The following is a 26,036-nucleotide window of genomic DNA, read 5'->3' as shown; positions in this document are numbered from 1 at the left end:
GATAAGGAAGGGCACTATATCTTGCTAAAGGGTAGCATAGATAATGAAGCAATATCAATATTAAACATATATGCACCTAGTGGTGTAGCATCTAAATTCTTAAAAGAGAAATTAAGAGAGCTGCAAAAAGAAATAGCAAACTATAATAGTGAGAGATCTCAACCTTGCACTCTCAGAATTAGATAAATCAAACCACAAAATAAATAATAAAGAAGTCAAAGAGGTAAATAGATTATTAGAAAAGTTAGATAAGATAGATCTTTGGAGAAAACTGAATGGAGACAGAAAGGAGTATACTTTCTTCTCAGCAGTTCATGGGACCTATACAAAAATTGACCATATATTAGGACATAAAAACCTCAAACTCAAATGCAGTAAGGCAGAAATAGTAAATGCAACCTTTTCAGACCACAATGCAATGAAAATTACATTCAATAAAAAGCCAGGGGAAAATAGACCAAAAAATAATTGAAAACTAAATAATCTCATACTAAAGAATGATTGGGTGAAACAGCAAATCACATACATAATTAATAACTTCACCCATGAAAATGACAATAATGAGACGTCATACCAAAATGTGTAGGATGCAGCCAAAGTGGTAATAAGAGGAAATTTCATTATCTCTAGAGGCCTACTTGCATAAAATAGAGAAGGAGAAGGTTGATGAATTGGGCTTGCAACTAAAAATGCTAGAAAAGAAACAAATTAAAAACCCCCAGTCAAACACAAAACTTGGAATTCTAAAAATAAAAGGAGAGATCAATAAAACTGAAGTAAAAAAAAAACTATTGAATTAATAGTTCTATGAAAAAGAGTTGGTTCTATGAAAAAACCAACAAAATAGACAAACCCTTAGTAATTAAAAAAAGGAAAGAGGAAAATCAAATTGTTAGTCTTAAAAATGAAAAGGGAGAACTCGTCACTAATTAAGAGGAAATTAGAGCAATAATTAGGAGTTACTTTGCCCAACTTTATGCCAATAAATCCGATAACTTAAATGAAATGGAAGAATACCTTCAAAAATATAGCTTGCCAAGATTAACAGAGAAAGAAGTAAATAGACAAAACAGTCCCATTTTAGAAAAAGAAATAGAACAAGCTAATAATCAACTCCCTAAGAAAAAATCCCCAGGACCAGATGGATTTACATGTGAATTCTACCAAACATTTAAAGAACAATGAACTCCAATGTTATATAAACTATTTGAAAAAATAGGGATTGAAGGAATCCTACCAAATTCCTTTTATGAAACAGACATGGTACTGATACCTAAACCAGGTAGGTTGAAAACAGAAAGAAAATTATAGACCAATCTCCCTAATGAATATTGATGCTAAAATCTTAAATAAAATATTAGCAAAAAAATTACAGAAAATCATCCCCAGGATAATACACTATGACCAAGTAGGATTTATACCAGAAATGTAGGGCTGGTTCAATATTAGAAAAACTATTAACATAATTGACTATATCAATAACCAAATTAACAAAAACCATATGATCATCTCAATAGATGCAGAAAAAGCATTTGATAAAATCTAATATCCATTCCTAATAAAAACACTTGAGAATATAGGAAGAAATGGACTTTTCCTTAAAATAAAATAAAATATATTTAAAACCATCAGTAAGCATCATATGTAATGGGGAAAAACTGGAACCTTTCCCAATAAGATCAGGAGTGAAACAAGGTTGCCCACTATCACCATTATTATTCAGTTTTGTATTAGAAACACTAGCCTTGGCAATAAGAATGGAGAAAGAGATTAAAGGAATCAGAGAGGGTAATGAGGAAACCAAACTATCACTCTTTGCATATGATATCATGGTATTCTTAGAGAACCCCAGAGATTCTACTAAAAATCTATTAGAAATAATTCATAACTTTAGCAAAGTTGTAGGATACACAATAAATCCACAAAACTCCTCAGCATTTTTATACATCACCAATAAAATCCAACAGCAAGATATACAAAGAGAAATTCCATTCAAATAACTGTCGATAGCATAAAATATTTGGGAATTTGTCTACCAAAGAAAAGTCAGGAATTATATGAGCAAAATTACAAAATTCCACACAAATAAAGTCAGATTTAAATAACTGGAAAAATATTAAGTGCTCTTGGTTAGGCCGAGCAAATATAATAAAGATGACAATACTCCCTAAACTAAGTTATTTATTTAGTACTATACCAATCAGATTCCCAAGAAACTATTTTAATGACCTAGAAAAAATAACAACAAAATTCATATGGAAGAACAAAAGGTTGAGAATTTCAAGGGAATTAATGGGAAAAAAAATCAAATGAAGGTGGCCTAGCTGTACCTGATTTAAAACTGTACTATAAAGCAGCAGTCACCAAAACCATTTGCTATTGGCTAAGAAATAAGTTAGTTAATCAGTGGAATAAGTTAGGCTCACAAGACAAAATAGTTAATAATTATAGCAATCTAGTGTTTGACAAACTTAGAGATCCCAACTTTTGGGAAAAGAATTCATTATTTGACAAAAACTGCTGGGAAAACTGGAAATTAGTATGGCAGAAATTAGGCATGAACCCACACTTAACACCATATACCAAGATAAGATCAAAACGGGTCCATGATTTAGGCATAAAGAATGAGATTATAAATAAATTAGAGAAACATAGGATAGTTTACCTGTCAAACTTGTGGAGGAGGAAGGAATTTGTGACCAAAGAAGAACTAGAGATCATTATTGATCACAAAATAGAAAATGTTGATTATATCAAGTTAAAAAGCCTTTGTACAAACAAAACTAATGCAAACAAAATTAGAAGGGAAGCAACAAACTGAAAAAACATTTTCACAGAGAAAGGTTCTGATAAAGACCTCATTTCCAAAATATATAGAGAATTGACTCAAATTTATAAGAAAGCAAGCCATTCTCCAATTGATAAATGGTCAAAGGATATGAACAGACAATTTTCAGATGATGAAATTGAAACTATTTCCACTCATATGAAAGTGTTCCAAATCACTATTGATCAGAGAAATGCAAATTAAGACAACTCTGAGATACCACTACACACCTGTCAGATTGGCTAAGATGACAGGAAAAAATAATGATGAATGTTGGAGGGGATGCGGGAAAACTGGGACATTGATGAATGCATCAATGGTTGATGGTGGAGTTGTGAACGAATCCAACCATTCTGGAGAGCAATCTAGAATTATGCCCCAAAAGTTATCAAACTGTGTATACCCTTTGATCCAGCAGTGCTACTATTGGACTTATAAAAAATTACCTGGGCATATTTTCTGTCAATAAAAAGTTACAATTTAAAAAAAAACAAAACAACAATCTGAAGTTTAGGACAGTGCCTCCCTACTCCCAGTGAGCAGAGCCTAACTTTAACATAAAGTATGAAGTCAAGAAAAAGGCTTAAAAATAAGCAAACTATTTAAAAAAGAATTTTACCATAAACTATAGTGTCAGAGAAGAGCAAGACTACTCAGAAGACATCAAGGTGAAAATAGCTATAAACAAAAGCCTAAAGAAAATTCTAATTGAACCCAAGCTCAACAAGAATTCCTGAAAGAGTTAAAGAAAGATATTAGTAGAGGAAAAATTAGGGGAAGAAGTGAAAGTGATGAATGAAAATTATGAAAAGGGAATTAACAACTTGGCAAAAGAGGCACAGAAAACAACAACTTAAAAGCCAGGATTGACATAATGGCAAAAAACAGAATTGATCTGATGAACGTGGCTTTCTTCAACAGTGAGATGATTCAAACCAGCTCCAATTGTTTCAGTCATGAAGAGAATCACTTACACCCAGAGAGAAAACTGTGGGAACTGAGTGTGGTTCACAATATAGCATTTTCACTCTTGTTGTTATTGTTTGCTTACATTCTCAATTTCTCTCTCTCTCTCTCTCTCTCTCTCTCTCTCTCTCTCTCTCTCTCACACACACACACACACACTAGTTTGACTTGATTTTTCTTGTGCAGCACAATAATTGTATAAATATGTATGCATATATTGGATTTAACATATTTCTACCATGTTTAACATGCATTGGACTACTTGCCATCTAGGGCAGGGAGCAGGGAAAGGGGGGGTGGGAATTGGAACACAAGATTTTGCAAGGGCTAATGTTGAAGAATGTCCATGCATATGTTTTGAAAAATAAAAAGCTTAAATTAAAAAACAAAACAAAACAAAATAAAAAACCCAGAACTGACCTAATGATAAAAGAGGCATGAAAGTCTACTGAAGAAAAGAACTCTTTAAAAAAGCAGAATAGGCCAAATAGAAAAGGAGGTTCAAAGGCTCATTGAAGAAAATAATTATTTAAAAATTATATTTGGGAAAGTGGAAGCTAATGACTTCATGGAATATCAAAAATAATAAAACAAAATTAAAAGAATAAAAAATAGAAGAAAAAGTGAAATATCTTATCTCTCTATTAAATGGTGATTTAGAGCATTTATTCATAAGATCATAGAGAGCTTTGATTTCATATTTACCTTTTTATGCTTCTCTTGAGTTTTCTGTTTGAATATCAAATTTTCTATTCAATTCTGACCTTTTCATCAGAATGGTTGAAAGTCCTCTATTTTATTAATTATCCATTTTCCCCCTGGAAAAGTATACTCAGTTTTGCTGGATACATGATTTTTTTTTGTGATCCTAGCTCCTTTGCCTCCCAAAATATTATATTCCAAAACCTCCACTTCTTTCATGTGGAAGCTGCTGAATCTTGTGTGATCCTAATTATGAATCTGTAATATTTGAAAGGATAACTGATGTTGCAAACCTAGACAAAGGGAGATTTAAATAAGGAAGTTCAGAAGAGGGGATGAATTATTTGGGGAAAGATAATGAGTTTTGTGTTGAGATTAAGATGCCTATAAACCATCCATTCTGAGATATATTAACCTGGAGTCTGTAAATTTGCTTTAAAAAACACTTTGATAATTATATTTCCTTATAGCTGTCTTCATTTATAATCTTATGTATTTTTTCTTATGTGATTAAAAAAAATTATTCTAAGAGGGAGTCCTTAAGCTTCATCAGATAGCCAAAGAAGTCAGTAACCAAAAAACTTAAGAAACCCTGAACCAGAGAGTTTCATTCCATTAAACATAAGTTTTACTCACATTGGCAATATGGGCACTTGAAATGGTACTAGAAATCGATCTGCCCTATTACAGTAGCCACACACACACACACACACACACACACACACACACACACACACTAAACAGTGCAGAACCTTGGCTTTTGACCTCATCAACTGGTTTCACCTTAAGCTGGAATGTCCTTCATTGAGGGCATAAGGAAAGAACCAAGATGGTGCAGTTGAAAGAAGGCTAGATTTAGAGCGAGAAGAATCAAGTCCAAGTTATATCTCTGACACTTAATACTTGTGTGATTGTGGGGAAGTCACTTAAATTTTCTTGGTCTCAGTCTCGTCTCTATAAAATTAAGTAATTAGATTAGATAACTTCTAAAATCCCTTCTTTGCTTAAAATCTCAACTCTTGGAAATAGCTTATTTAAGGGTTAATAGGGGCAGATACTATGATGTCAGAACTCCAAATAATTGAATGAAGTCTTTAGAAAACATTCTTCCCTTAAAATGAAAACTCTGCTATGCTTATGTAAATAGATAATACAGAATTAAAGGCACAGCTACTTTTTAGAGTTCATTTGTTTAAGCAACAGAATTATGTGTCATAAATATTCTACTGGCAACATCTATAAAGCAAACAACCAGGCCACATAGATAAAATTGCAAATTGCCATAAGGAATTAAGTAATATAGTTTGAATGACAGGAGGAATAGTCCAATTGGGATAGTCCAGACATTCAAAAATCCAGTTTTTATTGCTATGCTAAATAACGTTATTAACTGTCTAGATCTTACCTGAAGCTCAGGATATGAGTGACTTGTTTTAAACTATAAAGATCCTGTGAGAAGGTCTGGATGAGATTGAAGACCTAGATAGATTTGGAGGCTTAGACTACCAGTCAGATAACAAATGATGGTGTTTCCCTTTTGAAATTTGAAGAAAGTAGTTTTTAAGAAAAAATGGGAACACAGTTATGAGCACTATCTGGGAGAATTAAAACATCAGAATTCCTGAGTCTTAGTTCACTCATTAATTAGCTCTACAACCCTGAATGAGTGTTATAAATAACCTTCCTAATCCCTTCTCAGACTCAGTTTCTGTATATGTTAAATGAGGAGTTGAACTGGATACATCACTTCCTCCTTCTTGATTCACACATTCATTAACCTCAGCTCTGTTACAAATAAACCCACTAACAAATCCAACAACTATCACTATCATGCAAACAAAGTATCCATGGTGCCTAAACAGAAAACTTACGGTTGAAGGCTTCTATGGACATCTGTAGCTTTTATATTTTCAGTTTGTTCAACCCTAGTTTGACAGTATCCTCCCTTTCATTCATCCTTTCTTTGCCTTCTCTGCAACCTATAGAGGACTTGGAGGTGACTCCACCTTGGAGGAGGTAGTGAGGGAATTGTTATGACTTTTTTATGATTTTTATAGTGTATGAATAACTGTTTTCTGACTTAGTTTATTTAACATTTCACTGTAGGCCTTTGACGTTCCTTCATCCAATGTATCAAGATTCTTTCAATGACATTTCTCCTCATTCAAATGCAAAGATTTCTCCTCTTTCTTCTCTGGTGTTTTATTCTGGTGCTCAGCTAGAAGCCTTTACTTCTTCATATTTTCTTGTGATTCTCTTAGTTGCTGCCCCTTCTCAGCTTGGGTTTCCCTCACACACTTTCATGGGGCTGCTGAAAAATATCCCAGTTTCTATTCACCTTTCAGAATTCACTTAGGGTCAGTGACTAATATTTAGAGGTATACTGTCTCCATTCTCCTCCTTTAATAGCTTATAAACTCTTTGAGGGCAAGGACTGCTCCATATACACTCGGCACTGATTCACAAGATATATATTCATTCTCATTCTCTCTCTGTCTCTCTATCTCTCTCTGTTTTTGCCTCCCTTCCTCCCTCTCTTCTCTTTTTCCTTCTTTCTTCCTCTCTCTCTCTTCACCTGTGTCTGTCTCTCTTGGTCTCTATGTCTCTGTCTACTTGTTTCTGTTTCTCTCTTTACTTTTACTTTATCTAACCAGCCATTTCATGTTTTTTCATGAACATGCCTGGGCTTGCTCTTGTGCTGTCAGACCAAACAAAAATCGCCAATTTCTGAGGACCCTTTTCACAATGACTAAAGAGTAAGGGAATTTGTGGACATAATTAAGAGCTCTGGACAACTACAGGGTCTTCACCCCTTCCTTGAACAGGACTTAGCTTTTCCATTTTGGCATCCCCTAAGTCTAACATCAGAAGACTACAAAAAATCATACAAAAAGTGATATTTAAGTGATTTAAAGTATATAATACCCTATTATCTCATATAGTACATTATTTCATTTAGGATTCACAACAATCCTGTAAATTTGGGTAGCATATTATTATTATTTCCAAATTTTCAGATAAAAAATACAAGTAGGTGGCTTTTGATAATTGTTCTAAATTCATGTTTTTAGATCATATAAAATTGTTAATGACTGACTCAATACAAGTAAAGAGGATTATAAAAGAATAGATTTATTAAGCTCATAAGGTTACAGGTATCCACCAGAGGGCAAATGTTTCTGTTGATAGTTCTGCTTTTGATTTATTTGAGCATGTAAGTCTTTTTCCCCCCTTTTTTTCCCCATGGAGGCAGAGTTTGTGATAATAAATGTGTCCAGAATGAAGTAGAGAATCTCCTTGGGTCTGATTAGGTGAGAAGAGGCCTCAACGGAGTCAGGGGGATTTTCTTACATGGTAGTAAAATTCCATCATTGTTATTTAGTTATTCTTTATTATATAGATACCTAATCTGTTTCCAATTCTTTGCTACCACAAAAATGCCACTATTAATATTTTGGTGTATATGGGATCTTTTTAAAAAATTTCTTTGAATTATAGTCTTACTAATGAGATCACTGGATCAAAAGGCATAGTAATTTTTGGTATTTTTTAAAAGCATAATTTCAAGTTTCTTTCCAGAATGGTTGGATGAATTTGCTTCTCCATTAAGAGTATATTAGTATGCCTTCCTTTCTGTAAACCCTCCAACATCTTTATCACTTTTCAGGGTATGAAATGAAATCTCAGAATAGTTTTATTTTAACTTCTTTTATTCATAATACTTTGGAGTTGTATTTCCTTTCTGATATAAACATGGCTCTTAACCAGCTCTCATTTTGTTGTTTTGTACTGGAATGCAATGAGGCATATGCAATTCACTGAAACATTTAAGAAAAGAGAATGTTTGTTCAGTTTGGCCTAACTACAAAGATATGCAATGAAGACACAGAGAGATTTACCTTCTTTAGATGCAGCTCCCCTCATCTCTGTTTGGAAATTAGTATGATCAATCATCAGTTATTCATCAAGGCCTGGCATCTACAGTGGTCTTAGGAACCCATCAAATCTGAGAGGACTTTATCAGTATGGGCTCTTTCTAGACCAGGAAACTGCATCAGTGAAGCTTTGTGGTGGCAGTAAGTTGTGACAGCAGCAAAGAAACTATATCAAGAAATCAATGGTCCTACCATAATATCATTTTTGATAGTTTGTAATTTTTTTTTGAGAATTGTTTGCTCCTTTCTTGTGATCATCGGGAGAGGATCTATCCTATAGATGTATATTAATTATCTATATTTTTTGGATACCATATGTTTATCACAGGAATGGTATTTGATGCACACATTTCCCCCCAATTGACAATTCCCCCTTTTTATTCTAGTTGCATTGATTTGCATTTTTGCCCATGTTTTTCAATTTTATGTGATTGAAATCCACTTGATTGATTGTGATCAACTCAATCCCTGGCTCATATACTTATTACTTATACTCTGACTCAGTTACTAATTTGAGCAAATTACTTCACATTTATGGACCTCAGTTTCCTAGTCCTTGTAATTCATGGGGTGGGGGGAGTGGATCAAGTTGATATTTCAGTTTCCTTCCAGCTCTAAATTCTGTGATTCTGAAGATTTATGATAAATGAATTGCTATTGCCAAGGATTTTTTGTTTTAAATCACCTATTGGCCAACCTGTTGGTGATGAACCCCTCAATACTAACAAGACTGGTCCTCAGAAAGTGTACACAGTTTGTACACAGTTTGTACACTGTAGCATTGCTTCCATGGCATTTTCAGTATATTAGAATTTGCTAGTTTGTGTTTCACTTATATAATCTGTAGAAATAGTTTCCTTTCTGTGTCATAATGAGGCAATAGCCTAGAATTTTTACAGAGAAAGTGTAAATATTAACTAATTGTAACTAATCAGCGTTTTCTTATTAGAATAAGATTCAAAGAGATAAAACAACATCTAGCTCTAGTTTCACATCTTACTTGCCTATATTTTTCTATGATCCATTCTGTGTAATATAACAATGACAATTCCTAAACTCAATTCACATTGAATCTTTGGGATCATACAATTTAGAACTGGAAGGAAACTCAGAGATGATCTAATCTATTCCCACTTATTTGTAAAGATCCAAGAAATTGAGACCCCATAAAAGTGAAATGTTTACTTAGAGCCAGAACTCTAAGGTGTAATTATCAAAGCTAAGATTGTAGGTTTTTCAACTCCAAATCCATTGTTTTCCATTGTATGGCAGTTGTCCCTCTTTGACACAGATACTTTGCAAGATCAAGACAAATTGTGGCAAAGTAGAGTGTTCAACACTGTATAACCTGGAGTCGGGAAGACCAGGATTCATATTTGGCCTGAGGCACTTAATAGCAGTGTGAAGGGGGTAAATTGTTTAACTTCAACCCCTTCCTGCTTCAGTTTCCTCTTTTGTAAAATGAATATTCACCTCCCAGGATTGTTGTAAGGATAAAAAGAGAAAATATTTTTAAAGCACTTTGTAAATGTTCGAGTGCTATCCAAGTGATAATTATCAAAAGTTTATGAGTTGCTTTTTCTGGTTACCATGGCTTTCTTCCTTCAAAAACCACAAGCAGTTTATTTATTTTGACTAATTAATGGAATGGCTTTGCTATTTCATCTGAATTGTTGGCTTTTAGCCTTTTTGAGTGAATCTTTTTCTCCATGACAGAAATAGAAAGGTTTACATCATCAGCATGAACCTAAATGACTGTCTTCTTCTTCTATCTTCTTCTTCCTCTTCTTCTTTCTTCTTCTTTCTTTCTTCCTTCCTTCCTTCCTTCCTTCCTTCCTTCCTCCCTCCCTCCCTCCCTCCCTCCCTCCCTCCCTTCCTTCCTTCCTTCCTTCCTTCCTTCCTTCCTTCCTTCCTTCCTTCCTTCCTTCCTTCCTTCCTTCCTTCCTTCTTTTTCTTCTTTCTTCTTCTCTTCTTTCTTCTTTCTTCTTCTTCCTCCTCCTCCTTCTTCTTTCTTCTTCAGAGCTCACACATAAGTTCTTCCCCCTCTATCCTTTAAGTATTTCAACTCCATATCAGTGGTCCCCAACAAGGAACTCAAAGGCACTGAAGTTCAGGAACACAAATAGTTTCTGAAAGAGCTTTGTATAATGAAATCCTTCTTATTACTACTAGAATACAAAATTAGAAATATACATATTTCAACACTATGACAAGATTTCAAAGCAAATTGAAAAATTTCTTTCAGAATTAAAAATTATGTGTCATCTAATTAAGAGCTGGCTCTCCTTCCCTGCCATTTTTGAAGCATTAAAATAAATTACTTTGAAGTGCCTTTTAAAATGTACATCTAATAATCTTTTTTCAGACAAAAATAGTTAACTATTATAAATTTAATTAACATCACACTATAATCATCCTTGGATATGATTATTGTTGCTTAGTTCAAAAGTGATTATTTCTAACAATATTAGATTCTCAGACCACAATATACCAGACCAAACTACATTCTTGAGAGATTATTTTTAGATTATTTTAGGGGAAATTAATATATATGCATATATATAATAAATATATAAAATATAAAAAGTTAGTTCTCCTTTTTTTTTTTTTCTTATTTGACAAACATTCAGCTGTCTCTTGACTTGACCTAGACAGATAATTGGTTAAGAATCTCATAAGAGGTAACTGAATGGCTAAACTAAAGTAAGCCTCCTGTGTATTAGAACCATAGCAGGTCAGACTTTTCCCATCCTTAGGGAATGGAACTCTCTGGATACTGGTGCTTTTTTTTTTTTTTTTTTAAATGAACTTGATTTGATAACCTTTGCTCTGTGTATTCAGTAATGAGAATCCTCTAACTTGATTTCATAAAATAAAATGTAATGATGATGAATTCTTTGGCTAAAAAAATAAAAAAAAAAACTTTCAATAAGACTCACTGATGAGGTGAGAGGATTGAGGGTAAGAGATCCCCTCTGGTCGATGTCGCAGATTTTTTCCAAAAGAATTTGCAAATCCATTTGTGGCAAAAGGGGATTTATTTGCACGAAAAAAACTTTCTTAGTGAGCAAAGAATCCTGGCAGGATAATTTTGCAAAGATGGGTTTACACTGAGAAGAAAATATCTTCATCAGTGGGCAAACTCCTGTTAGGACTTCTGCAAATGTCTGGGCATACAGCACTAGATATATTGGGACTGCTTTTGGCTCCTAACCAGGGCCAATTTCCAGAAGAATGAGGGACTAACCTCCAGCTCAATAGAGGCCTTGGCTATGCCTCAGGCTGAGATTTCCAATTAAATGAGATTACTTATCTGGATGTTGCCCTTATGGACAGAAGGGTGTGCCCCTCCTACAGGTCAGGAGGGTTTGAGACCCTGATTTACCCTCCCCCCACAGATTTTTTCCTAACCTTCTTCCCCTAAAGATTAAAGGAGACACAGTTTACATCATCACTAAGTAAGGCTTTTCCTAAATAATTTTATCATAAAATTTGTGGGATTTCTTCTGGATATTTGTAAAGAAAAAAAACATCCAAAGAATTAATCTAATCTAATGTAATTGGTCTTATTTTCTCATTGACTTTTTTTCTCAACACTTTTTAAATGCTGGTTAATTTCTATAGATGAAGAGTCTATATGGTTTGTAATAGCAGGATTGGTGGAAAAAATTGACTTGGACAGTATACATATATATATGTGTATATATATATATATATGTACATACACACACACACACACATATATATATAGTACATATATATGTATGTATATTTCTGGATTTTAAAAAATAGTTTTTTAAAAAAGAATCCTAATTGTATCAACTTTGTTCATAGTAAAAACTCTCAATTTTTTTTTTACCTTTTGTGATTGTATTATACTTTGTTTCATTAAGAACTCTTCACTTAGTGATGGCTATGAAATATACTTGATATTGTTTTCCAGTTTTTTTTTTAAATGGCATAACTTTTAATATTTATGTCACCTATCCATTTTGAATTTATTGTGGTGGGTAGAGCAGATTTCCAAGTTAAGAAAAAAAGGATAGACAGAACTCCTTTCTCTAAAAATAGGAAAGTCAATCAAGGAGGATCAGATAATCTCACAAAAGTCCTGATGACACAGAAAACAGAAAAACTTTTGAAGAAGAAAAGGGAGATTTCCCTAGGTTCCTATGTCTGTAAGGGACAGATATAGAAGGCAATGGGAATCATGGACCAATCAATCTTGATTTTAAAAAGGTATATTCAAAAGACATGTAATGTCATATAATAATGACATGCAACTGAGAATTAAAAAACAAAAGTGGCCCAGTCCTACCAAAAAAATTTGCTTTTTCAAAGCTCAGAATAAATTGAAACTGAGATTGAATGTTAAGGACAAAGAGAAAACTCTTCCTTTCCTTAGAGGCAAATGATGTGGATTCAAATCTTGCCTTGGCCAATTACCAGAAGCCACTTTGAGTAAATCTTTTGAGTCATGTTTCTTCAATTGTAAAATGAGGGAATCAGACTAGATGATTTCTAAGGTTCCTTCTAGCTCCTAATATATAATCCTATGACTAGGACATGGGGAAATGATACATTACTGTGCATCAGGATATGATTAGGGGATTGAACTAAATGCTACGATTTCCTGTCATATGGCTCTGACATTTATATGAATGAAAAAAAAACCCAGAAACTTCTGTCATCTCTTAAATATTTGTGTTGGGCTATCATGACTGCAAGCTGTCCTTACAATTGCTTGTATTTGAACATATGTCTGCATGTCTGACTACCTTTAGTTCTACACAGTGTCTTCTGTTCCCACATAATACAATACGTCATTTTAGGTACATAAATAGATGAGGTATTTATTGAGCATTTTATAAATAAAAAGGAAAAGATAGGATTTTAAAAACATTCTCTGAAGAATGAATTTACAGATCAAGTCAAAGGTTCAGAAACATATTTTCATTTATGAAATACTTTGACTTTAAAGATTCTCTAGAAGCAAAAGAATTCCTCCTTCCTCCCCCCCTTCTAAAATCCAAATTGTATAATGCTAGATGGTCTTAAATATTGGACATAAGACTAAAGAAAAAGAAAAGACATTTGTGGAATAAGGTAAAAAATCTTGACTTTTTTGTTTCTTGTTGACTTTTTTGTTTCTTGACCAAAGGATGGTGTGACATAATGAATAGTGAATGGACTAAAGAGTCAGAAAGAACTGAATTCAAGGATTGACTCATTCAAATATTGGCTCTTTGATTCTGGGTAGATTACTTAATCTTTCAGTGCCTTAAGCCACTTTCTAAAAATGATAAATGATGGAAAAATTAGTGATCTGCATTAATATGAGTTTCTTTTTTTTTCTTTTAAAATTTTCTAATTATATGCTATTTTCAGATCCATATTTTTCTTCTTTTTCTTCCTTTTTTTCCATCATATTGGGTAATTCCATATAGAGAGTTCTCTAAACAAATTAAATAATTATATACACACATACTCACACATATACATGTATGTATGTACATATATTCACATTATATATACATATATGTTTTAGACATATAGTTTCCTATCTTCCCCTCTTATTCTCCCTATTATTTTCAGGATCAAATATAAAGTCCTCTATTTGGTGTTTAAAGTACATCATGGTCTCTTCCTACTTTTCATATTTTAGATATTTCTTCTTTTTATGTGTTCCAAAGTATAGCCACAGTGCCTTAATTGTAGTTTCTTGAAGTGCTAATTAGATTTTCCATCTCTGAACCCTAGCACTGACTGTCGGCCATGCCTGGAATGCTTTGCTCTCTCATCTCTCTCTGCTTTTTATTTCTTCTGGGTTCCTTCAAGACAGATCAAATTCTATTTTATGTTGAGAAGCTTTCCCACTGGTTCTTACTATGAGGTGGCCCCCACAAGTTTCCCCTAACAAACTACTTTCATTTACTTTGTCTATTTTATATATATATCTACTTATTGGCATTTCATCGCCCTTATTAGAATGTGAACTCTTTCTGAGCAGTGATTATGTTTTTGTCTTTTTTTTGTATCTCCATTGCTTAGCATAGTGCCTGGCAATAAGTATCTGTTGACCGACTACCTATGCCTTTTCAGGAGAATCTTCTTTCTCCAATGTATAATGCTGGTGAGCATGTAAGATTAGAAGGGAAAGGAATTCAGAATAACAAAGGGTACCCATCTCCCTCCATTCTTTCACCTTAGACAATGAGGTCTGGTAGCCCTCTCAAAAGTAAACATTCCTATTTCTGCCTCTATTGTTATTTACCTCTTGGTTGGTATTTCTACAATTCCATTTCACTGGGAATGATATGAAACTAAAACATGCTAACTTAATTCTTGGATTGGTTTATAGGGAAAACTAACATTTTTATGTTTATATATATATGTGTATATTTATATATCTATGGAAAAACATTAATATTTTATGTTTCATGTCTAAGCAGGTTTAAACTAATTTACAAGAAATTATTAGATACCATTGCTATCTCTCATCTGCCCTACTCAGAAGATAGATGTCTTCATGTTCTAAGATAGCATTTGAAGTTGTATGCATTTGTGCTTCCTTTCTCCTTCCCTTTCTCCCTCCCTCTCTGTCTCTCTCATCTCTGTCTCTGTGTCTCTGTGTCTCTGTCTCTGATTCTCTCTCTGTCTCTGTTTTTCTCTCTCTGTCTTTTTCTGTCTCTGATTCTCTCTGTCTCTGTCTTTTTCTTTCTCTGTCTCTGTCTCTCTGTTCCTCTCTTTGTCTCCCTCTCTGTTTCTCTCTCTCTCTCTCTCTTTCCCTCCTTTCCTCCTTCCCTCTTCCTCTGTTTCTCAAAGTAATTCCAGTTGCTATTCTCTGGCAGTTAAAATTCCATATGTTTTACAGTGTCTCAAGAATTTAAATATTTATGAGCTTTGACCTTGAATTGTTCATTGCCTAGAGGCAGACTTGTAGGTTTGTTCTTTTAATGGATTAGTTTTTGGGAAACTTGGCCCTTTAAAAGAAAGCTACTTTAGGCCTGAAACAATTATCTAATAACCATACCTGTAACAATGATAAGGAAAAATGAAAAATCACTATTGTCTAAAAATCTTCCAATGCTGCAAAATTAGGTATATCACTTAGCTCTCAGAACATTCACATAAAGTTCTCCCTTTGTCTTCCCCTAAATCCATTTGCAAGAAAAAAAAAAATTGAGAATTAGAGTGATTAAAAGTTTTGATCCAAAGTCTATGGGAAAGAGGGATAGCTGAGGTGAAAGTGGTGATTCTCAGGTCTCTGCTCAAGCCATACAGTATCCCTGTGGTGGGATTTCATATAGGCTGAACAAGATTGCTTTAAATATGTAGCCTGAGAACAGATGTACTACATATGGAGCCAAAAAATTTCTATTTTCATTGTTTTCATGATGATGATGAAACCTGATCTTTATGCTTACTAAAATCTTCCTGCTACTCAAGAAACCCTTGGAAGAAGGACTTCAAAGTAACTTATCTCTATTTATTATTTAGTTTTATTTTATTTTTTCCTTCTTAGTACTGCTTGAGGGCACTAGTATATGTTTGATTTGATTTGATTTTTTTTTTTTTTTTTTTTTTTTTTTTGTTTAAGATGATATCCCAACTAAGTTCTATTCTTGACTAGTGAACTTGAATGCTTTTGGAGCTATGATCTTTCAATATCAGGGTATGTGACAAGTTATATTTGAAGTGTCATGCAAATAGAATAAGGATAGAACTGGACCTGTGATTTTATAAGAGAAAACTCATGGATGAAAAAAGTTTCTTTCAATGCAGGCTTTCTCAGCAATCTCTAATTTTAGACTTACTTAAAGCATGAGAAATCCAGTGATTTACTTATCCAGGGTTACATAGCCAGTAGATGGCAGAGAATGAATTTTAATACTAATCTTTCTAGCTCAATGGCTAGCTCCTTATATATCATGCCACCTGCAAATACAATTATAATTACTTGTCAGGGCAATAATACATAGATACTGGGGTATTGAAAGATTATAGCGCGCGCTCTCTCTCTCTCTCTCTCTCTCTCTCTCTCTTTCTCTCTCTCCCCCCCTCCCTCCTTTCTCTCTCTCCACTCTTTTCTCTTTCTCCTTTTCTTCTCTTTTTCTCTGTCTATCTGATGCATATTTCTAATCCATGGGTAAATACTACAGTCGCCTCTATAGTGCAGTGAATAGAGTGCTGGACTTGGAGTCAGGACATTCTTTCTCAACAACTTACTAGTTGGGTGACCCTGGGTAATGTCACTTAATCTTTGCTTTGAGTTTCTTATCTGTAAAATGGGAATAATAATAGCATTAGGAGATTGTTATGAGGACAAAAATGAGATAATACTTGTAAAGTGCTTTGCTAACTTTAAAGTGCTATATAAAGACTAGCTATTCTAATTATTATTATAATAAGACAATGATCAGTATGGTAATGTGTCATGGAGTTTGTCTTCAGTTGGTGCTCTATTATAATGTCCAGATGAGCTTTTATTCTTCTTATTCATAGTCACCTTATCTGTGTATTGTATAGTGTATTACCTTATCTGATAAACTATAAAGGGCAGGGTTTAGAGAGTCATTTTAGTGTTAAGTGCTAGAGGTTCAAGTCCTACTGACTTTTGAGATATATCTTCATATACAAGTCATTTAACTTCTCAAAGCCCCAGGAAACCTTAAATTGATTAAATCTGATTTAATAGAGTGAGTTTCTGCATTGGGAACTCCTATATGAATGAAATCATAGGAATAGTGTTTTAAAATTTTTTTTTTTAAGATTTTCTTCTAAGTGTTTTTTTCCCTAGACTATCCTTTTTTTTTTTTTTCTTTTTCTTTTCAACTTCTTTGAATAGTTTAGATTCATTTCAGTCACAATCCCTATTTCCAGAGCATACTAACGACCAAAAAGTTTGTTTTTTGGGGGTCATTATTCAAGTCAGTGATGAGGAAACTTGAAAATGCTTGAAAATTATGGCCAATATCTACAGAAGCTCACTTCGTGTGATTTGCTTCCCCTCTTATACGCTATAATCAAGCCATCCTGGCCTCCTCTATGCCTCATTTCTGACACTTCATCTTGACCTTCCATTGGCCATCTTTGTGCCTAGAATGTACTTTCCCATCAATTCCACCTCTTCATGAGCTCCCTTTTTCCTTGAAGTAACAACCTAGGTACCGTTTTCTACCCGAGTCCTTTCTTGATCCTCTCACTTGCTAGTGCCCTTTCTCATAAATTACTTTGCATGTAACTATTTTGTATAATATAGATTATTAAATATTTATGTTATCTATATGTTTATTTTATATATTTATTTATTAACTGTGAATTCATGCTATGTATAATTTATTAATTACTTGTGGTCTTCCTCCAGTAGAATATAGGCTAATTGGAGCGTATTGTTTTTGTTCTTTGAATTCATATTCCCAGTGCCTATCAGAGTGCTTGACACATAACAGGGACTGTATAAATGCTAACTATTATTATATTATACTTGGTATCTCTAGTGACTATGCTGGTAACAGAATAGGTATTTAAGAAATACTGATTTAAAGTTTAAACTGAGCTAATGATTACAACTGGAGCAAAAGCCTTCCATAGCTGTGCATATTTTTTAACATTATTGTATAATGATGTCTGACATTTTTCATTGGCCCAAACATAATCAAAAGTTCCATTCTGCTATTTGTGTCACATAGCTATAGCTTTGAGTTATCGGTCCCAACTTACTAAAGAAAAACTAGCTCCAATTTATTAGAGAAAAACTTTGAAAGTTAGTCATTTGAATATTCTAAAATGTGTAAAGGATCTTTAAGAGTCTCCCTGCTATCTTTGATTTTTCACATGGGTGATAGCAATAAGATGTACTCTTTTCTGAGATCTATGGTTAGCAGAGTTTATGACTTTTTGAGAGCAGTAAAAATTTTAGATCAAATGCAGCATCATAGACAGCTTTCAAGTGGGAGCTATCATTCTGTGTAAAGAAATTCTAGATTATTGTGGTTCTTAAGCTAGGTCCATGATCCCTCAAGAAGTCTGCAGTGAGATTTCAAGGGATGTGTGAAATTGAATCTAGGCAGGAGAAGGACACCTTTATTTTCACTTAACTCTGACTGAAATTTAACATTTCCTTTAATTATGATTTAAAATAAAACAACATTATTCTGAGAAGAGATCCATTGATTTCTTTAGACTGCCAAAGGGAATCAGGACATAGAAAAGATTTATCTCTGCATGACTATGATAATTCAGCACACTTCTAATAAAAATACAGCTTCCATCCCTATCATTTTCCACAGTTATTTTCCATAGTTACTTCATTTTACAGATGTATCTGAGTAATGATAAAGTTGTTCCTTTTGGAAATAAGTCAATATTCCCTGATCATACCTGTAGGAGTAAATGTAAGCTGCATACTGCAAGTTCTCCCTTTGCCTTTCAAGCAAGATAAAATGCAGCCAAGTATGGCATTGGAAAACTCACATTTTGGCTTCAGATTAAAATGCTACAATTGAAAACTTTCCAGAACAACATGTACTTGGAGCCATATTAAAGAAAAACTCTTTTTGGCATTTAAGCCAAATGACCCAGCAGGCTGATAGTGTGGGGGCATATTTCACAGTTGTATAAATATTTAAAATGGTTTTCCAGCCTATAAAGAAAGTCAATGAGGTTATTATTTTTTTTATAAAGTTCAACAATGAAATCAACCTGCCTACCTTAACTTATTGAGAAAATGGGTTTTGCTCATCTTACCCTATTCTCCTTGCCTTGAAATTAGATAAGCATAGAGTGCTTTTCAAATAGGAAAACAAAAACTGTGTACATTTCAGAGAATTTCAGGGATCGTTAGAAATAAGACACATTGCTTCAGGTGGCTTCTCTCTTCAGGGAGTCCCCTACTTTTGGGGAACTCTGTCTATATTGTCTAGGGGCCTCTGCAGACTGGACTGCATCACTTGTCTTCATCAATGCTTTTGAATCTGGCAAAAGGAGAACATGATTTAATGACAATTATGAACTACAAAGCAGATTATCATTTTATTCCCAATTTTGAGTTGCTCATTTCTTTATATTAATAGTGTAAAAAATTGAGCTTTTATTTAATGCTTATTTAACTTTGGTCTCACCCAAAATTGGTAGGCTCTCTCATTTGAAAAGTGGATGCTTTTCAAATTGGAATTAGGCAAAAGAAGTAACTAAAATGCCCATACCTGTGAACCCAAAGATCTCATTGCTGGGCATATGCACAAAACAATGAATATGATGAAAACAGAAAAGCATGTAAGGTTTAAATAAACTGATACAAACTGAAATGGAGCCATAGAAACAAAATACACAATGAATGAAACAATGTAAATGGAAAGAACCATTTCCACAAATTCATTAAAAATGGATGTTGAGAAATTTTAAAGAATAAGCTTGATTCTAAAGAAGAAATATAAAAATGACTCCTGTCCTTGCTCCTTTGCCAAGGTAGGATTGTGACAGGGAGAGGAGATGTGTTGATTCAGAATGTGAAACATTGAAAATAATATTAGGATTAAAAAAAACATACTGAATAATTCTCTTGAATCCTTTTCCTTCTGTTGCTTTTTAAAAAATTCAAGAATATGAGGGTGATCTAATCTCAATGATATAAAAATAAAAGATATCTATACAAATCTGGTTTGACTAGCAAATGCTTTCCTGAGTCTTCCCAGGTCTACTTTCACAGTCAGTTTGAATTTGCCTTTACAAGTCTTACTTTACAACTTGTTTTTGACTCACCTATTAATTGATGGGAAAGAGTTACCAGCAGAATACTCTGGTGAAAAGAGCACAAGCTCTTGGCTTGAATTCAAGTTCTACAATTGCTCCCACCTTTGTAATGTAAGGCAAAAACATTTAACTTTTCTGCCTCAGTTTCTTCATTTGTGAGTTGAATAAGTTGGGCAAATTGGTCTTTTATGTCCTTTCCAGCTCTTGATTTATGATTTTATGTGTCCTTAATATTCAATGGTAATATTTCTTCAGGCAGGCATGGATGAATTGTGATTTGAATCCTTGCAGGGAATACTGGAAACAAGGAGATCACAAATCCATTTGGGTCTTTGAATAGATAATAACCTACTTTCTTTAAAATGCTCTCATGCTGAAAGCACCTTCCCACATTTCTTATTATCATTGGATCCTTGCAAAAACCTCTAGCTTCAGTAACTAGTGGGATCATTAATATCCTTGTTTTAGAGTTGGAAAATAGGTACAGAAAACCATTAAGTGATTTTACAGCAAAACCATTAAGTGATTTTTCTCCTTGTCACACAGCTAGTCAGTGGAAGTTCTGTGAGAGTATGCTGTTTTTGGTTTTTTAAATCCAGCACTTAATGCTTTGCCTTGTACCTCATAAGTACTTAAAGATTTATTGAATTGAATTGACAGATTTGGTCAATAATAGTCAATAAATATCTATTAAGTGCCCCCTCGGTGCCCAGCATTGTGCAAGTCTCTGAGGATACAAAAAAAGAGGCAAAAAACCAATACCTTTCCTTGAGACACAGAATGTAATAAAGAAGACAATAGGCAAACACATATATAGCAACAAGTTATAAACAGGAAATAAATGAGAGGAAAGACACTGGTATCAAGAGAAAGACTTCCTGTAGAAAATGGGGGCAGCTAGGTGGTGTCCTGGAGCTAGGGAATTTCATCTTTGCAAGTTCAAATCTGCCGTCAGACACTGAATAATTGTTTGGTTCTGGACAAGTTGCTTAACCCTGTCTGTCTCATTTTCCTCCTCTATAAAATGAGCTGGAGAAGGAAATGGCAAACCAATCTTGTATCTTTGCCAAGAAAACCCCAAACAAAGTCACAAGGAGTTGGACACAACTGAAAAATGACTGAACAACAATTGAATAACTACAGAAAGTGGAATTTTAGTTGAGATTTAAAGAAAAGAAGGCAAGTCCGGAGATAAAGATGAGGAGAGAGCCTTCCAGTCATGTGGGACAGCCGTTAACAACTTCCAGAATCAAGAGATGGAGTATACTGTTCAGCCCAAAGTCAGGCTCACTGGATCAAAGAGTATGGATCAGGGAGTAAGGTAGACTACAGAGGTTTGAAGGGGTGAAGTCATAAAAGCTTTGAATGCTTAGCAGAGAATTTTGTGTTTGATCCTGGAGGTAACAGGGAGCTATTAGAAATTTTTTTGGGGGAGATAACATATGTTTAGAAGGCAAATCTAGATTTTTTCAAGTCTAATAAATTTAGTGTTTTAAACCCACTTACTATTTCACACTAATTCCTTTTAACAGGCCTTCTTTTGTCACTATTTTTTTTTTTTAAATAACTTGTTTTCCTTTTCTTTTCCTTTATGTCTTTACATACCTTTTTTTGATTCTCTTCACTTTACCTCTGGTTAGGCATCTTCTATAGCAATGGGACTGATATCTCTAGATTAGAGGGGTTTGAAAAAAAATCTTAGAAGTTGAATTTCTTTTCCATAACTCTGGTGTTTTAACCAAACTAAAGGATGCGATACAAATGCGAGTTAATGTTTTGTCTTAACATTACTTATGTTATAAAGCTGCAAACAGCTTTTACTGGGAGAAGGTTTCATGGATTTGTTCTTCTATAATTTAATGCAATATTATTACATGTACTGTACATTGCATTAGAGTACAGGTTTGCTACTGTCCAAAGTTCTTGAAAAAATTATTCATTGATTTTATGTTTGTTCATAGATTGCAGAGTGAAAAATGGATGAATGTGAAGGCAGGAGACATCATTAAACTGGAAAATAACCAATTTGTTGCTGTGAGTAATTAATTTCCTTTTTCTTAAATCATATGTTTCAGAAAATTAAAATAGTATGTATATGTAAAATATAGATGTTTATAGTATATGTATTGAAGTGTATAATAGGAAAAGAAGCCTTGTTGCATGGCAAGGAAAGGAATGATACGTAGACAGCCTGAGCTTTCTGCAGACATCCTTGTAATGTTTCAAGAAAATGAAGAATGTCTTTAGCACATTCTGTGGTAAATTTATGGGATCACATGGAATAGTTGCACAACCGTTGAGGGGTCACAGTTTACACCATGGGAACATCATAGGATCTTAGATTAGAACTGGAAGGGACCATAAAGTTCAGCCCTTTCATTTTTACAAATGAAGAAACCAAGGCACAGAGTATCTTGTTCAGGATTATACAGCTACTATCTATCTGAAGTGATAACTGAATCTTGAGCTTTCAAACTCCAAGTGAAGTATTCTCTCCCTGTACTACCCTGCCTCAAATCATTCAAATCAATGAGATCACAATCCATTTAAATATTTGATTATAGAGACTTAAATATTATATTTGTTAATGTAGCTCTTTATTTATTTAGAGTAATTGAGGGAATATTCATTTGATTTAATAAAAAAATTAATTTTATAATACTTAAAAATTAACATAGTTTAACTACTTTTAAGTGAAATTAAAAAAAAAATGAACCTATGATTTTATTGGTGTCAGGAACTCCCTATGAAAGACTTTCTCTAAGATGGCTCAAACTGTAATTTGCATAATTGCCTAGAGATTAAGTGATTTTAACAGACCACACTGAGAGGATCTGTTAAGAGGAGGTACTTGAAATAAGATGATCCTGAATAGAAGCCAACTTTCTATCACTCTGGTAGCTTGCTTCTTATGTCTAAATTAATATAGTAATTCAAACTAGGCCAACAAACCACTGCCTAGTAGAAGTCCTTAAGAGAGCCCTTAAGTGAAAAAAGATGGATACTTCAGAACATTTTGTTTTCAAATGTTTTAGCCACCAACCCTAGTATTAATATGTAATTTAAAGGAAGAAACTATGTTAGTTAAAGATAAACTACAACTCAATCTTTATTTAAATTAATGTAATTAATAAATATTGACTATAATTGATAATTATTAAAACTAAAATAATAACCTCCTAGAGATATCACAACACAGAGTACAGAATGCTGGGCTTGAAATCAGGAAGAACTGGATTCAAATACTACCAGTGACACTAGCAGTGTTTTGAGGCAAGTCACTTAAGCTGTGGGTGCCTCATACAACTAACTGAGGGCTAATAGGTTATTGTGTTGAAGTGATTTCTACTTTGGGAATGCCTCAAATCATAGACCCCTCATTTTATTTGCATAATGGAATCCTAATTAAGAGAGAATAAGATTTTAATGTGTAGAGCAAGCATAGTGAAGCTTAAGGCAGCTAGCTGATACAGGGAATAGAGTGCTGGGCATGGAGTTAGACAGACACTTCCTAGCCCCAGATATTTACTTGCTAGGTGATCTTCAACAAGTCACTTCACCAGTTTGCCTCAGTCTCCTCATCTGTAAAATAAGCTGTAGAAGGAAATGACAAGTCGCTCTACTGTCTCTGCTAAGAAAATCTCAAAAGGGATCACAAAGAATCAGACATGACTGAAGAATGACTGTAACTGCTGAAGCTTAAATGCTCAATCTGCTTTGAACCTTAAAACATACTAACATTTCTAACTGTAAAATTTGGCTCAACAATATTGAAATATCAATTGTCTCAAATCTATTTCCCTGGAGATCAGTTTCAGTACAGAAAAATAAGAATCCAGACAGGAGGTTGAAAATCCAGCTGCTTATATTCATTGTTAAACGTAAAATTCTAAGTGACTTGAAATGCAGCTGGAATCTTGTCTATCTAGGCCTTCCAAGAAATGTTGTATATCACAGCCATCTGTACCTGCCATCGTGGGCCATTTTTTTTCCATATCATTTGACACAGGGGGAGTATACCCAACACATTAGAGTCTTTTGTCTTTTTCTCTTAGCATCACAAGAAATACCAAGAGAATCCATTGATTCTCCATCCACTGACTATCTCTTGCTCTTATCATGTGGCCAATTTATGTTTTCCAATCAAACATTTCTTTGATGCTATTCTTTATTCTACTTCCCCCTCATAATTCTTTTATAACATGCAGCCTACATGCATTAGGAAATTTATTAAAAATTGTGTGTGAAGTAGAAATTTGCCTATGAAATAATATTTTCTGTTATACTTTCAAAAATGCTTTTTTACCAAAAAACCCCTCAGGCCTGAGACATAATTAAAAACAAAAATGAATAATATTCATTTAAAGGAAAACTCTATTCTATTCAAAACACAATTCATGTGTATTTGGTTTTCCTATGTAATCTCTGAAAAAAATCCATTTATAGATGATTGTTGGAGGGGATGTGGGAAAACTGGGACATTGATGCATTGTTGGTGGAGTTGTGAACGAATCCAACCATTTTGGAGAGTAGTTTGGAATTATGCTCAAAAAGTTATCACACTGTGCATACCCTTTGATCCAGCAGTGTTACTACTGGGATTATATCCCAAAGAGATTATAAAGAAGGGAAAGGGACCTGTATGTGCACGAATGTTTGTGGCAGCCCTTTTGTAGTGGCTAGAAACTGGAAACTGAATGGATGTCCATCAGTTGGAGAATGGCTGAATTAATTGTGGTATATGAATATTATGGAATATTACTGTTCTGTAAGAAATGACCAACAGGATGATTTCAGAAAGGCCTGGAGAGACTTACACGAACTGATGCTGAGTGAAATGAGCAGGACCAGGAGATCATTATATACTTCAACAACAATACTATATGATGACCAGTTCTGATGGACCTGGCCATCCTCAGCAATGAGATCAACCAAATCATTTCCAATGGAGCAGTAATGAACTGAACCAGCTATGCCCAGAGAAAGAACTCTGGGAGATGACTAAAAACCATTACATTGAATTCCCAATCCCTATATTTATGCCCACCTGCATTTTTGATTTCCTTCACAAGCTAATTGTACAATATTTCAGAGTCTGATTCTTTTTGTACAGCAAAATAACATTTTGGTCATGTATACTTATTGTGTATCTAATTTATATTTTAATGTATTTAACATCTACTGGTCATCCTGCCATCTAGGGGAGGGGGTGGGGGGTAAGAGGTGAAAAATTGGAACAAGAGGTTTGGCAATTGTTAATGCTGTAAAGTTACCCATGCATATAACCTGTAAATAAAAGGCTATTAAATAAAAACAAAAAAAAACAAAAAAAACAAAAAAACAAACAAACAAACAAAAAGAAAAAATCCATTTATAGGATACTTGCATACTCTGAAGGAAACATAAAATAACATCTTGCTTATCAAAAAGTCAGGTAATGTCAACTTCAATTACCTGGAACATAACTGAGAATGAGAAAATAAAGAAAAAGCCTTCTGAAGAGTCAAAATAATTATAGAGTTGATAATGTACTGATAGGATACCAGGTGGCATCATGGATAGAGTGCCAGATTTGGAGTCACAAAGCTTTCTGAATTCAAATCTGGCTTTAGATACTTACTAGCAATGGGATCCTGGGCAAGTCATTTAATCCTGTTTGCCTCAGTTTCCTCATCTGTAAAATGATGTGGAAAAAAATGGCAAACTACTTGAGTATCTTTGCTTAAAAGAAGTCACAAAGAACTGTACATGACTGAAAAATGATTAAACAAAATAATTTACTTCTAAATGAGATCCTTAGGCATTTGCTTAGCATCTATTGGATATAAAAAAATCTGATGGTTTGCTTTTTA

At 33.8% G+C, this 26,036-nt stretch overlaps 1 protein-coding gene across 10 annotated transcripts in view; it reads left to right on the top strand.

Moving 5' to 3' along the window:
* Positions 1-26,036, top strand: part of ATP8B4 (ATPase phospholipid transporting 8B4 (putative)) — a 355,835-nt gene that overhangs the window by 164,732 nt on the left and 165,067 nt on the right. For 9 of the 10 annotated variants that reach the window (XM_023499838.2, XM_012545505.3, XM_023499883.2 and 6 more), the window contains one exon: positions 22,146-22,218. In XM_023499838.2, the coding sequence (XP_023355606.1) occupies positions 22,146-22,218 (73 nt within the window). Of the gene's footprint in view, positions 1-21,328; positions 21,506-22,145; positions 22,219-26,036 lie in introns of those variants that run through there. The other variant, XM_031955178.1, reaches the window with a different exon arrangement.

The sequence above is a fragment of the Sarcophilus harrisii genome, chromosome 2, assembly GCF_902635505.1.
Source record: "Sarcophilus harrisii chromosome 2, mSarHar1.11, whole genome shotgun sequence".
NCBI classification, from domain to species: Eukaryota; Metazoa; Chordata; class Mammalia; order Dasyuromorphia; family Dasyuridae; genus Sarcophilus; species Sarcophilus harrisii.
The sequence above is the reverse complement of the archived record's forward strand: the minus strand, read 5'-3'. Positions and strand labels throughout refer to the sequence as shown.